Genomic DNA, 15,747 nt, shown 5'->3' with positions numbered 1-15,747 from the left:
ACTTTCAACCTTTTCATTTATTTGGGTATATATTTACCTCTATATTTCTGAACAATATGCTTATGGTGCTATTTCTAAATTCATTAGTTTTTAGAATTTCCTATTCGATATTGACGCAGTGGCTAGATTAATCCCTCTTATACTACCCTCTTCCCCACATCTTATCCCCCAGGAAAATCACATCACAATTCAGGGTTAAATCCGTAAGTATTTAAACTAATATGAATGTGTAAGTTCTGTTGTTGTTGCTGAGCAATGTAGTGTAATATGACAATGTTTTCATCTGTGTGCTTAGTTTTTATTCACTTGGTTTGCTAAGTTTTTCACTTCCTTTATCAGATTTGCCAAGTGTTGGTCACTATTATTTTCCAAATGATCAGGGGTTTGAGATAATATATGAGCTTCCTTTTTTCTCCCCTCTAATCTGGACTTGCAGCTCTGCCATCCTGCCTGTATTGCAGCTCCTATTTTGTAAGTTCCAGGTCTTTTCTTTGTCTTTTTTGTTCATCATTTAGGTCCTTATATCTTTAGAGCACATTTTTAGCTTCCTAAAAGCAACATGCTTGAGAGGCAAAACTCCACAGACACTGGCTAACTGGGGCACTTCATGGGGTGATCAGGCAGAGATCTGGCATTATTACTGGGTGGCCACCTTCAGTGACATTATCTGAAGGCATTTTCCTTGGGCCTGTCAGTTTTTTGGGACTTAAGTTCTCCAATATTCTGTATTGGGGACTGTGGTCCCCAAAGATGTTACAGGTACTAGTCCCTGCAACCTGTAAATATGTTATCTTTCAGGGCACAGGGATTTTGCAGATGTCATCACATGAAGGGTTCTGTGATGAGGAGATGCTCCTAGATGATCCGGGTGGGCCCAGAGGAATCATAGGGATCTGCTAAGAGGGAGGCAGCAGGTCTGAGTCAGAGGGAGGACGATGCTGCGCTGCCAGCTCTGAAGATGGAGGAAGGGGAGACAGGGCATGGAATGCAAGTGGCTTCTAGAAGCTGGCAAAGGCAAGGGAACAGATTCTCCCGTAGAGTCTCCAGAAGGAACACGCCCGTCTATACCTGAAGCTCAGCACACTCAAACCCATTTTGGAATTCTAACCTCCAGAACTGCACGATAATACATTTGTGTTGTTATAAGCCACCAAGTTTGGCGTAATGTGTAACAGCAGCAATAGAAACTAATAAAAGGCCTGGCTCCTGGCATTGAGAGGGCGTGGCTGGAGGAGGGGCTGTGGATTCCTCTGTTTGAAATGGAGAATTCCACTTACTTGTCTGTTCTCTATTCTTCACCGTTACAACGCCCATGCAGCACAGGCTAAATCTGAATTAGCAGCAGCCTCTGTTCAATTTCTCTAGAGAATAGTCATTTTATCCTCTCACTTGGGGTGTGGCTGACAACCTAACTGGAGTCTGCAGGGATCCAGTGTTCCAGTCACTCCACATCAGACTGCCCAGCTTTTCAGCCCAATTCCTCACCCCACCTTCTGCAAACCTCCAGTCTTCAGCCTTGTGCAGAATTCACACACTTTTCACCAGTCTCTCCTCCCATAAAGATGCCTGAGTTTCACCTTCCTCAGCTGCGCTAAGCCAATGTAAACTCTTCCATTGATTTTTTTATTCTCAATATTTTTAAAGTGCTTATCTTCCAATATCTCCTCTCCATCTCACCTTTGTGGATTTGTACCCTTTTTATCCCTTTACTGTCATTTCAGTGTTTTTCTCCGGTAGGGAGAGGAGATAAAAATAGGAGATCAATCCACCTTGTTGACTCAGGTGTCTTCTGGGGTTCCAACCATGTTTGATGCAGTGGTGGGGGCAGGCATCCTGTCCCTCCAACCACATCCTTGCTTGGGTTCATAAGGGAATGGCTACCCTCTTAGGAATATTAGAGAGAAAACTGCTGTCCTCTTCTACAGCCTGACTTTCCTCCCTAGGGCACAGGGAGTGACCAACTGGTCAGTGAGTCTCCTAGTGTGGGTTGCCCCAGAAACACACCCTGAATTAAGTGTCTGAGAGTCAGTAGTTTACTTGGGGAGCAAAGCCAGGAAATTCTGTAAGAGGAGTGGCATGTGAGGTGAGGAAGGGGAGGCTGCCAGCATGGGGTGTTTCAAGATGTGGGTGACTATGGTGAATCAACCCCACCTGGATCTCCGAGAGCCTAGAGAACACAGTGCAGAGTGGTCCCACCTAAGAGATGAAGGAGCTGGAAAATTGATTCTCCAATCCCTTCAGTCACTGGCTGATGGCTGCTTCCCCAAACAGCCTGCCCTGCTGCAAACATGGCATGGAAGAAAGACCAGGCACTTGCAGTCCTTGTCTTCACAGAGTGCTCAGGAAGAATAAGTGCTAGAGGATATGGGTGGGGCTCCAACAGCATATGCTAATGTGAGATTCAAAAACTGGACCCTGTGCCTGCATCGTGCTTTCTCTTTCTGACAGCACATCCTGCTCCCAGGTTGTGTGTTTTCTCCTCCCCTCCATGCAATTAGCTGGGAGTGGGGAGACCCTGCCCCACAGGTGAGGCCTGCCTACAACCACATGGGGGCACTTAATTCAGTAAGGAGAAATGGGAAGCCCATTTGTGTTCTCGGTCCAAGCTTTGTTCTCTGGTTCAGTGTTAGCCATGAGAAAGGGGTACTTCAATCCCTAGCTGACTTCTGGGTAGACTCCTTCACTGGTCAGAATCTGGAGAGGAGACGGGTTAGAGAACCTGGTCCTCTGGCAGAACTTCAGTGTCTGGGCTTAGTGTTCAGTGAATCTGTCCCAGTGCCTCTATGGATATGACCAAGCCCCATGTTCCATTCCCTTCTCAAGGGTTCTCTAGGCTTCTGTTGCTGAGTCAGTCCATCCATCACCAAGAGGCTCTTGGGAAACTACTGAAATTCCAGGACTATGCTCATCATCAGGGAATGAAAATGCCTTATTGTACCAACCTCCCACTCAAAAGCCTACAACACCCTCCTCTGCTTCTTAGGAAAAGTCTGAGATCCTGAGCGGGGTTCACAGGACCCTGCCAATCTCTTCCTGAACCACCAGGCTTCTGGCAGGGAACAGAAGGGACACTCCAATGGAGTGGTCAACGGACCACCTGCAAAGGCATGGGTGGGGTGAAGGGAAACCAACAAAGGATGGTGAAGTCCCCAGGGATAGCCACTGCACTGGTGGAAGATGCTATGCCCCTTGGCCTGAATTTGTAACAGGAGGGAGGACTTCCAAAATCCTGAGATGCATGTAAATGACATACATTAATAACACACCTAGACACGGACAGGAGTGTATGTATGTGCATATGATACAGAGAAAACTCTTACAAATGTTTTGCCTCTCCAAAATGTTTTCTTTTTGGGCAATGGGAAGGAGAGATAAGCTGTATTTACTAAAATTTTTGCAAATAATTTATGTAGAAAATGCAACTTACAGTCCAGGCCATGCAGAGGATACAGAAGAAGAGATTAATCATAGCAGGGGAAGAGATAAGGAGGTGAGGCTTGGTGCAGCAAGTCCTAAAGGAGGTGGTAGGTGTGAACTGGTGGAGACAGGCAGGGAGATTGGGAGGAGGAAAGGGCACTAATCCTCTGAGGTAGAAAGGTGTGAAACCCATGGGGTGGCTAGAGGGCACGCAAAGGCCCTCGTCAAACCCTACCTCCAGTTCACTAACATTTCCACTTTGCACTGCTGTTAAAGCTTCCTCGGATGCAGCTTCTCTGGCAATATTTCCCTGGAAATGATGACAGCAAAACATGAAAATTAATCGACACCTACAGTGGTTTAGAGTCCAAGCTCTGGAGCAAACTGCCGGGGTTCAGACCCTGGCTCTACAGCTTACTGGCCTTGTGGCATTGGGAAAATTATGTAACCTCAGTTTCCTCCTCTGTGAAAAGGGGATGAGAAGAGCATCTATTTCATAAGGCTGTTATGAGGATAAAATAAAGACAGACAGAGAAACAGATGCTTAGCATAGTGCAGGCGCCTCCTGATTCTCTGGAGATGTTAGTTATTACTCCATTATTCGTATTCTTCCGTTTAACTTGAAAGGTGCACTAAGTTTTTTCTTAAAAAAACTACTGTATTGAGGTATTATGATGGTGCAAAAGTAATTATATCAAAAGTAATTGCATTAAAGTAATGGCAAAAACTGCAATTATTTGTGCACCAAAAGTAATTTGTGCCAACCTAATAGAATTGACATACAATAAGCTACATATATTTGAAGTATCCTTTTTGAAAAGCTTTGATTTATGTGTACACCCATAAAAATATCACCGCGATCAAGATAATGAACATGACACGTCGCCCCCCAAGCTTCCATGTTCCCATGTGCCTCTCACTCCCACCCTTTCTACTCTGCCAACCACAGGCAAATACTGATATGATTTTTGTCATTATAGTTTGTACTTTCTGTAATTTTATATTACTGAAATCAAATAGTATTTATTCTTTTTTGATCTGGCTTCTTTCACTCAGCATGTTTACTTTGAAATTCATCCATGCTGTTGCACGCATCAGTGGTTTAGTCCTCTTTGTTGCTGAATAGTATCCATGGTGTGGATGCACCTACACATCCTCACCAACACTTGGAATGCTTAATCTTTCTAGTTTTGGTCATTCTAATAGACGTGTAGTTGTATTTGATTGTGGTTTTAATTTGCATTTCTCTAATGACTAATGAGATTGAGTGTCATTTCATGTGATGTCTTATTTTGGAAAGTTCAAATCTTTTGCCTATTTTTAATTAACTTTTTTACTTTGTATTATTGTGTTTTGAGAGTTTTAAAAAATATGTTGTAGAAACAAGTCCTCTGTCAGATATGTAATTTGCAAATATTTTCTCCCAGTCTGTAGCTTGTCTTTTCATTCTCTTAAAGTACTTTTCAAAAAGAAAAGGTTTTAAATTTTGATGACATCTAATTGGTCAATTTCTTCTTTTATGTATTGTGCTTTTAATGTTGTTTCTAAGAAATCTTACCTAACCCAAGGTCACAAACATTTTCTCCTATGTTATGTTTTCTCTAGAGGTTATATTGGTTTGAATTCTACATTCAAGTCTATGATTCATTTGCAGCTAATTTTTGTATATGGTGTGAGGTATGGATTGAGTTTTTTAAAAGTTTGTATATGGATATAAAATTGTTTCAGAGAGAAAAGACTATTCTTTCTCCACTACATTGCCATGTGCCTTTGTCAAAAATCAGTTGTCTATACATTGAGCCTATTTCTGAGTTGTTTAATTCTATTCCATTAACCTATTGTTGACCTTAGCACCAATATTACACTATCTTCATTACAATAATCTTATAATAATTAGGCCAGGCATAATGGCTCACACATGTAATTCCAGTACTTTGGGAGGCCAAGGTGGGCGGATCACTTGAGGCTGAAAGTTCAAGACCAGCCTGGCCAACATAGCAAAACCCCATCTCTACTAAAAATACATACAAAAAAATCTAGGTGTGGTGGTTCACACCTGTACCAGCTACTTGGAAGGCTGAGGCATGAGTATCACTTGAACCTGGGAGGCAGAGGTCACACTGAGCTGAGATCATGCCACTGCACTCCAGCCTGGGCAATAGAGAGAGAGAGAAAAAAAGAATCTTACAATAATTAATCTTGAAATCAGTTAGTGTTATCCTACAGCTTTGTTATTTTTCAAAGTTTCTCTGACTGTTTTAAGTTATCTCCATTTTCATATAAATTTTGGAATCAATTAATTAAACTTCTATAAAAATTCCTGCTGAAAATGTGATTGGGATTTTACCGAATTTGCGAAGAACTGATTTAAAGATTCAATATCCCACGAACGTAGAATATCTCTCCATGTATTTAGGTCTTCTTTAATTTCTCTCAGAAATGTTTTGTAGTTTTCACCATAGAAGTCTTGAATATCTTTCGTCAGATTTAATCTATAAGTATTTAACATATTTGTACTGTTGTAGATGGTATTTCAATCTGATTGTTCATTGCTATTATACAGAGATACAACTAAATTTTGTATACTAATTTTGTATATATTAGTTCTAGTAGCTGTTTTGTAGATTCCATCAGATTTTTTTTTCATAGGTAGTCATGTTGTCTGTGAGTAAAAGATAGTTTTAATTATTCCTTTTTAATCTGGATGTCTTTCATTTCTTTTCCTATCTTTTTGCACTGGTTCAAATCTTCAGTACAATTTTGATTAGAAGCGGTGAGAGCAGACATTCCTAACTTGTTCCTGACTTTAAGGGTGAAACAATTAGCCCTTCACCATTATGTGTGATGTTTGCTGTAAGTTTTTCAAAAATAACCTTTGTCAAATTGAAAAAGTGCTAAGAGTCTTTATGAGGAATTAATGTTAGATTTTCAAATGTCTTTTATACATTTATGAGATAAACATATGGTTTTTTTTAGTTAAAATGGTGAATTACACTGATTTTCTTATGTTAAACCAAACTTGCATTCCTAGAATAAACCCTACTCAGTCATGATTATCCTTTTTGTATATTGACTCAGTTTGCTAATTTTTAAATTTTTTTATTTCAATATTTTTGGGAGAATAGTTGGTGTTTGGTTGCATGGAAAAGTTCCTTAGTGATTTCTGAGATTTTAGTGCACCCATCATCCAAGCAGTGTATACTGTACCCAATGTGCAGATAAAAGACTCTATGTTGATGGCATTTAGTCTGGTTCAATATTTTTGCAATTGCAAATTGTGCTGTTATAAACATGCTTGTGCAAGTGTATTTTTCATATAATGACTTCTTTTCCACTTGGTAGACACCCAGTAGTGGGACTGCTGGATTAAATGGTAGTTCTACTTTTAATTCTTTAAGGAATCTCCATGCTGTTTTCGATAGTGCTTGTACTAGTTTACATTCCCACCAGCATTGAAAAACTCTTCCCTTTTCACCACATCCAAGCCAACATCTGTTGTTTTTTTATTTTTAAATTATAGCCATTCTTGTAGGAGTAAGGTGATATTCCATTGCGGTTTTGATTTGCATTTCCCTGATAATTAGTGGTGTTGAGCATTTTTTCATATGTTTGTTGGCTGCTTGTAAATCTTCTTTTGAGGATTCTCTATTCATGTCCTTTGCTCACTTTTTGATGGGATTATTTGTTTCTTTCTTGCTGATTCATTTGAGTTCTTTGTAGACTCTGGATACTAGTTCTTTGTCAGATACACAGTTTGCAAATATTTCCTCCCACTCTGTGGGCTGTCTGTTTACTCTGCTGGTTATTTCTTCTGCTGTGCAGAAGCTTTTTAGTTTAATTAGGTCCCATCTATTTATCTTTGTTTTTGTTGCATTTGCTTTTGGGTTCTTGGTCTTTGCCTAAGCCAATGTCTAGAAGAGTTTTTTCCAATGTTATCTTCTAGAATTTTTATGGCTTTACCTCTTAGATTTAAGTCTTTGATCCATCTTGAGTTGATCTTTGTATAAGGTGAGAGATGAGGATCCAGCTTCATTCTTCTACATGTGGCTCGCCAGTTTTCCCAGCACTATTTGTTGAATACGGTGTCCTTTTCCTACTTTATGTTTTTGTTTGCTTTGTTGAAGATTAGTTGGCTCTTAAGTATTTGGCTTTATTTCTGGGTTCTCTATTCTGGTTGGTCTACATGCCTATTTTATACCAGTACCATGTTTTTTTGGTAACTATAGCCTTATAGAACAGCTTGAAGTCACGTAATGTGACGCCTCCAGATTTCTTCTTTTTGCTTAGTCTTGCTTTGGCCATACAGGCTCTTTTATGGCTCCATATGAATTTTCAGATTGTTTTTTCTAGTTCTGTGAAGAATGATGATGGTATTTTTGTGGGAAGTGCATTGAATCTGTAGATTGCTTTTGGCAGTATAGTCATTTTCACAATATTGATTCTACCCATCCATGAGCATGGGATGTATTTCCATTTGTTTGTGTCATCAGTGATTTCTTTCAGCAGTATTTTGTAGTTTTCCTTGTAGAGGTCTTTCACCTTCTTGGTTAAGTATATTCCCAGGTTTTTTGTTTGTTTTTTTAAGGTTTGTTGTTGTTGTTTTGGGATTTTTTTTGTGTGTGTGTTGTTGTTGTTGCTGTTTTGTTTTGTTTGGCAGCTGTTGTAAAAGGGATTGAGTTCTGTATATGATTCTCAGCTTGGTCACTGTTGGTGTATAGCAGTGCTACTGATTTGTGTACACTGATTTTGTAACCTGAGACTTTACTGAATATATCAGATCTAGGAGCTTTTTGGATGAGTCCTTAGGGTTTTCTAGGTATACAATCATATTATCAGTGAATAGCGACAGTTGGCCTCTTCTTTACCAATTTGGATGGCTTTTGTTGCTTTCTTTTGTCTAATTGCTCTGGCTAGGACATTAAGTACTACGTTGAATAAAAGTGGTGAAAATGTGCATCCTCGTCTTGTTCCAGTTCTCGGGGGAATGATTTCAACTTTTCCTTGTTCAGTATAATGTTAGCTGTGGGTGTGTCATAGATGGCTTTTATTACTTGAGGTATGTCCTTTTTATGCCAATTTTGCTGAGGGTTTTAATCATACAGGAATGCTGGATTTTATCAAATGCTTTCTCTGTGTCTTTTGAGATGATAATATGATTTTTGTTTTTAAATCTGTTTATGTTACATATCACATTTATTAACTTGTATATGTTAAACACTGCATCCCTGGTATGAAACCCACTTGATCATGGTGTATTATCTTTTTGATATGATGTTGGATACGGTTAGCTAGCATTTTGTTGAGGATTTTTGCATCTATGTTCATCAGGAATATTAGTCTATAGTTTTCTTTTTTGGTTATGTCCTTTCCCGGTTTTGGTTTTAGTGTGATACTGGCTTCATAAAATGATTTAAGGAGGATTACCTCTTTCTTTATCTTCCGGAACAGTATCAGTAAGATTGGTACCAATTCTTCTTTGAATGCCTGATAGAATTCAGCTGTGAATGCATCTGGTCCTGGACTTTTTTTGTTGGCAATTTTAAAATTATTGTTTCAATCTCACTACTTGTTATTGGTCTGTTCAGAGTTTCTATTTCTTCCTGATTAATCTAGGAGGGCTGTATATTTCCAGGAATTTATCTATCTCCTCAAGATTTTCTAGTTTGTGCACCTAAAGGTGTTCATAGCAGTCTTGAATGTTGCTGTGGTATTGGTTGTAATATCAATTAGAAATTTCATTTCTAATTGAGGCTATTTGGATCTTCTCTCTTCTTTTCTTGGTTGATCTTGCTAATGGTCTATCAATTTTGCTTATCTTTTCAAAGAACCAGCTTTTTGTGTCGTTTATCTTTTGAATTTTTTTGTTACCGTTTCATTTAGTCCTGTTCTGATCTTTTTATTTCTTTTCTTCTGTTGGGTTTGGGTTTGATTTGTTCTTGTTTCTCTAGTTCCTTGAGGTGTGACCTTAGACTGTCTATCTGTGCTCTTTCAGACTTTTTGATGTAGGCATTTAATGCCATGAACTTTCCTCTTATCACCACTTTTGCTGTGTCCCAGAGGTTTTGATAAATTGTGTCACTATTATCAGTCAGTTCAAATAATTTTTTATTTCCATCTTGATTTCACTGTTGACCCAAAGATCATTCAAGTGCAGATTATTTAATTTCCATGTATTTGTATAGTTTTGAGGGTTCCTTTTGGAGTTAATTTCCAATTTTATTCTACTGTGGTCTGAGAGGGTACTTGATATAATTTCAATTTTCTTAAGTTTATTGCGACTTGTTTTGTGGCCCATGATATGGCATATCTTGGAGAATGTTCCATGTGCTGATGAAAAGAATGTATATTCTGCAGTTGTTGGGTGTTGAATGTTCTATAAATATCTGTTAAGTCCATTAGTTCTAGGGTATAGTTTAAGTCCATTTTTTTTGTTGACTTTCTGTCATGATGTCCTGTCTCATGCTGTCAATGGAGTATTGAAGTCCCCCACTATTACTGTGTTGCCATCTATCTCATTTCTTATGTCTAGTAATAATTGTTTTATAAATTTGGGAGCTACCATGTTAGGTGCATATATATTTAGGATTGGGGTATTTTCCTGTAGGACTGATTTTTTAAAAATCATTTTATAATGTCCCACTTTTTTTTAACTGTTGTTGCTTTAAAGTATGTTTTCTTTGACATAAAAATAGTTACTCTTCCTCATTTTTAGTTTCCATTTGCATGAAATAACTTTTTCTACCCATTGACTGTAAGTTTATAGGAATCCTTATGCATTAGGTGAGTCTCTTTGAGACAGCAGATACTTGATTGGTGAATGTTTATCCATTCTGCCATTCTGTGTCTTTTAAGTGGAACATTTACACAATTTACATTCAATGTTAGTACTGAGATATGAGGTACTGTTTTATTTAACATGCTAGTTGTTGCCTGAATACTTTGGTGTTTTTTTTCATTGTGTTATTGTTTTATAGGCCCTGTGAGATTTATGCTTATGGAGATTCTATTTTCATGTATTTTGAAGTTTTGTTTCAATATTTGGAACTCTTTTTAGTATTTCTTGTAGTGCTGGCTTGGTAGTGGCAAATTCTCTTAGCATTTGTTTGTCTGAAAAACACTTTCTCTCTCCTTCACTTATGAAGCTAGTTTTGCTGGATACAAAATTCTTGGCTGGCAATTATTTTCTTTGAGGAGCTAAAGATAGGACCCAATTCCTTCTGGCTTGTAGTGTTTCTGCTGAGAAATCTGCTGTAAATCTGATACGTTTTCCTTTATAGGTGGCCTGATGTTTCCGCCTCGCAGGTCTTAATTTTCTTTCCTTTGTCTTGACTTTGACTTTAGATAACCTGATGACTATGTGCCTGGGTGATGATCTTTTTCCAGTGAATTTCCCAGATGTTCTTTGAGCTTCTTTTTTTTTTTTTTTTTGAGACGGAGTCTTGCTCTGTCGCCCAGACAGGAGTGCAGTGGTGCCATCTCAGCTCACTGCAGGCTCCACCTCCTGGGTTCATGCCATTCTCCCACCACGGCCTCCCAAGTAACTGGGACTACAGGTGCCCACCACCATGCTTGGCTAATTTTGTTTTTGTATTTTTAGTAGAGTCAGGGTTTCACCGTGTTAATCAGGATGGTCTCAATCTCCTGACCTCATGATCCGCTCACCTCAGCCTCCCAAAGTGCTGGGATTACAGGTGTGAGCCACTGCATCTGGCCCTTTGAGCTCCTTATATTTGGATGTCTAGATCTCTAGTGAGGCCAGGGAAGTTTTCCTTGCTTATTCCCTCAGATATGTTTTCCAAACTTAGATTTCTCTTCTTCCTCAGGAATACCAGTTATCCTTAGGTTTGGCCATTTAACATAATCCCAAATTTCTTGGAGGCTTTGTTCATTTTTTAATAATTCTTTTTTCTTTGTCTAATTGGGTTAATTTGAAAGCCTTGTCTTTAAGCTCTGAAGTTCTTTCTTCTACTTGTTCTAGTCTACTGTTGAAACTTTCAAGTGCATTTTGTATTTCTCTAAGTGTGTCTTTCATTTCCAGAAGCTATATTTTTTTCTTTATGACATCTATTTCTCTGGAGTATTTTTCATAAATATCTTGTATTTTTTTTTAAAATTTCTTTAAGTTGGTTTTCACCTTTCTCTGGTATCTCCTTGAGGAGCTTTATAACTTTCTGAATTCTTTATCTGGCAATTCAGAGATTTCTTCTTGGTTTGGATCCATTGCTAGGGAGCTAGTGTGGTCTTTTGGGGGTGTTACAGAACCTTGTTTTGTCATATTACCAGAATTTCTTTTCTGGTTCCTTCTCATTTGGGTAGACTATGTCAGTGGAAAAATCTGGAACTCAAGGGCTGCTGTTCAGATTCTTTTGTTCCACAAAGTAATCCCTTGATGTGGTGCCCTCCCCCTTCCCCTATGGATGGGACTTCCTGAGAGCCAAATTGCAGTGATTGTTATTTCTCTTCTGGGTCTGGTAACCCAGTGGGGCTACCAGGCTCTGGGTTATTGCTGTGGAATGTCTGCAAGGAGTACTGTGATACAATCTATCTTCAGGTCTCCCAACCATGAATACCAGCACCTGCTCTGGTGGAGGTGGCAGGGGAGTGAAGTAGGCTCTGTGAGAGTCCTTGGTTGTAGATATGCTTAGTGTGCTGGCTTTCTCAAATGCTAGTTATGCTAGCAGTGAAGCTGTCATGTGGACAGACTCAGGACCACCGGTTATCCAAGATGTTTCAGGCAGTGGAATTGGTTTTTGTTTTCTCCTTTCTTGGAGCAGGGTTGTTCTGTCATGAGTTGCTGTAATGTCCTGAGTTGGTTGGCCTCAAGCCAGGAGGTGGCACTTTCGAGAGAGCACCAGCTGCAATAGTAGAAGGGGGATATAAGCTTGCCCTGTGTTGGCCAGGATAAGAATTTGGGTTTCTCAGGTGATGGGCAGGGCCATAAAGATCCCAAGCTTTTACGTCTTTTGTGATTGGCTACTGGGGTGGGTAGAGAAATACTATCAGGTGTGGGTAGGAATAGGCACGTCTGAGCTCAGACCCTCCTTGAGCAGGGCTTACTGAAGCCACTTTGGAGTGTAGGGGGGTGGTGGGCCCATGGGGTTATGTTCCAGAGGGAATCATGGCTGCCTCTGTCACCAGGGAAGTGGGGGAAAGCCAGTAACAATAGGTTTCACCCAGCTCCCATGGAGTTGGTGAGGCCAGCCTCGCTCTTGCCATGCTCTGCTAAGAGCGACAAGTTTATCTACAGGCAGCCTATGTGTAGGACTCAGACCCAGCCCCAGGCTATAAGTTTCTCCACTGAAGAAGCAAGTATGGCTTTCAGGCCATGCCCCTCCTCATCTCCCCACACTGTGGGCTGTGACTCCTGCACTCCTTTCTGCAGTGGTTCCCATTCATCCCCAGGATTCTGCTCAAGAGGGTTTGTGGCCAGTCAAAATTATTACAAAGTTCAGTTGGAAGTTTCTTTCACCCTGTGGCCCCTTCCAAAATCTGGGCTGCCTTCCCCGAGGATATCTGTGAGATATAGTCAGGGATGGCTTCCCTGGGCTTGAGCTGGAGAATGGGAGTGCCTAGAAGGTTCTTTCCACTGCTGCTTCTACTTTTATATTTCACACTAAATCCATTTCAGTGGTAGGTAAGGTTAAATCTTTCTCCTGTAATCTGGATTTTCAGATTCGCCAGTGGGGATGTGTGTTCAGAAGCAAGTTTCCCCCTCTCACACTTTGGGATTCACAGGTTTTCGCCTGTCTTGTGGCAATTGCAGCAGTCTGCTGCTTCTTACAAAGGATCTGTGGTTTCTTTTGGTTTTCCTGGCATGCTCCTGTGATGGTTTCCGAAGCAAAAGTTCATGGTGTGAATCTCCACATGCTGTTCTGTCCATCCAAGTGGGAGCTGCATGTCAGCCCTGTTTCCTATCTGCCATCTTCCAGTTTGCTAAGTTTTTATTAGAATTTCCTCATCAATGTTCATGAGAAATACTGATCTGCAGTTTTATTTTCTTGTAAGTCTTTTGTCATGAGAGACCATATCTCAGATGACTTGAATCCTAAATTTATTGAGTCTTGTTTTATAGCCCATAATATGGTCTATCTTGGTAAACTGTCCATGTTCTATGTATACTTGAAAAGAATATATATTCTGCTGTTGTTGAGTGAAGTATTTTATATATGTCAATTAGGCCAAATCGGTCAGTAGTGGTTTTGTCTGCATGTTTTTTCATAAGTAATGAAGTTGTTTTATTACTATATTGTTTCTTTTTCTACTGCCAAGCTGTTGCTTCACTGAATATAAATAGCACCAGCAAATTCAGTGTATTGCAAAATTAAGACAGTATTGTCAACATCATATTGAATGAGGAAAAGTTGAAAGCATTCCTTCTGAGAACTGGAGTAAGACAAGGATGCCCACTTTCACCACTTCTATTCAACACAGTGCTGGAAGTCATAGCCAGAGAAATCAAACAAGAGAAATAAATAAAGGGCATCCAAATTGGAAAAGAGAAAGTCAAATTGTTGCTGTTTGCTGATGATATGATCACATACCTAGAAAACACTAAAACATCCAAAACACTAAAACATCCAAAAAGCTCTTAGATCTGATAAGCAAATTCAGTAAAGTCTCAGGTTACAAAATTAATGTACACAAATCAGTAGCACTACAATATACCAACAATGACCAAGCTGAGAATCAAATAGAGAACTCAATCCCTTTTACAACAGACACAAACAAAACCCACAAATACAAAAACAAAAAACAAAACAAAAAAACCCTAGGAATATACTTAACCAAGGAGGTGAAAGATCTACAAGGAAAACTACAAAACACTGCTGAAAGAAATCACTGATGACACAAACAAATGGAAATACATCCCATGCTCATGGATGGGTAGAATCAATATTGTGAAAATGACCATACTGCCAAAAGCAATCTACAGATTCAGTGCAATTCCCATGAAAATACTACCGTCATTCTTCACAGAACTAGAAAAAACAATCTGAAAATTCATACAGAGCCATAAAAGAGCCTGCATAGCCAAAGCAAGACTAAGCAAAAAGAACAAATCTGGAGGCATCTCATTACCTGACTTCAAACTATACTACAAGGTTATAGTTGCCAAAGCAAGACTAAGCAAAAAGAACAAATCTGGAGGCATCTCATTACCTGACTTCAAACTATACTACAAGGTTATAGTTGCCAAAGCAGCATAATACCGGTATAAAAATAGGCACGTAGACCAACAGAACAGAATAGAGAACCCAGAAATAAAGCCAAATACTTAACAGCCAACTAGTCTTTGACAAAGCAAAGAAAAATATAAAGTGGGAAAAGGACACCGTATTCAACAAATAGTGCTGAGAAAACTGGCAAGTCACATGTAGAAGAATGAAACTGGATACTCATCTCTCACCTTATGTAAAAATCAACACAATATGGATTAAAGACTTAAATCTAAGACCTGAAGCCATAAAAATTCTAGAAGATAACATTAAAAAAATCTCTTCTGGACATTTGCTTAGGCAAAGAATTCATGACTAAGACCCCAAAAGCAAATGTAAAAAAAAAAAAAACCAACAAATAAATTGGACCTAATTAAACTAAAAAGTTTCTGCACAGCAAAAGAAATAATCAGCAAAGTAAACAGACAACCCACAGAGTGGGAGAAAATATTTGCAAACTATGTACCCAACAAAGGACTAGTATCCAGAATCTACAAGGAATTCGAACAGATCAGCAAGAAAAAAACAAATAATCCCATCACAAAGTGGTCAAAGGGCATGAATACGTATTTTTCAAAAGATGTACAAACAGCCAACAAACATGAAAAAATGTTTAACATCACTAATCATCAAGAAAATGCAAATTAAAACCACAATGAAATACCACCTTACTCCTGCAAGAATGGCCACAATTAAAACATCAAAAACAATAGATGTTGGTGTGGATGTGGTGAAAAGGGAACACTTTTACACTGCCAGTGGGAATGTAAATTAGTACAACCACTATGGACAACAGTTTGGAGATTCCTTAAAGAGGTAAAGCAGAACTACCATTTGATCCAGTAATCCCACTACTAGGTGTCTACCCAAAGGAAAAGAAGTCATTATATGAAAAAGACACATGCACATGCATGTTTACAGCAGGACGATCAGCAATTGCAAAGATATGTAGCCAAACTAAGTGTCCATCAACCAATAAGTAGATAAAGAAAATATGGTATATACAGTATGAAATACTATTCAACCATAAAAAGGAATGAAATAATGTCTTTTGCAGCAACTTGGATAGAGCTGGAGGCCATTATTCTAAGTGAAGTAACTCAGGTATGGAAAA

The 15,747-nt window shown here is 39.1% G+C and overlaps 1 protein-coding gene across 16 annotated transcripts in view; it reads right to left on the bottom strand.

The window, feature by feature from the left end:
• CFAP61 (cilia and flagella associated protein 61) overlaps nucleotides 1-15,747 on the bottom strand; it is a 306,901-nt gene that overhangs the window by 196,430 nt on the left and 94,724 nt on the right. For 12 of the 16 annotated variants that reach the window (XR_010132305.1, XR_010132306.1, XM_063702312.1 and 9 more), the window contains exon 10: nucleotides 3,653-3,727. The exons of the other annotated variants lie outside the window; for them this stretch is intronic. Coding sequence is in view for 10 of the 12 variants with exons in the window: in XM_063702312.1 (XP_063558382.1) it covers nucleotides 3,653-3,727 (75 nt within the window). In the remaining 2 variants the exon portion in view is untranslated. The remainder of the gene's footprint in view (nucleotides 1-3,652; nucleotides 3,728-15,747) is intronic. 16 annotated transcript variants of the gene reach the window in all.

This window comes from Gorilla gorilla, chromosome 21, assembly GCF_029281585.2.
Source record: "Gorilla gorilla gorilla isolate KB3781 chromosome 21, NHGRI_mGorGor1-v2.1_pri, whole genome shotgun sequence".
Taxonomy (NCBI): Eukaryota; Metazoa; Chordata; class Mammalia; order Primates; family Hominidae; genus Gorilla; species Gorilla gorilla.
The sequence above is the reverse complement of the archived record's forward strand: the minus strand, read 5'-3'. Positions and strand labels throughout refer to the sequence as shown.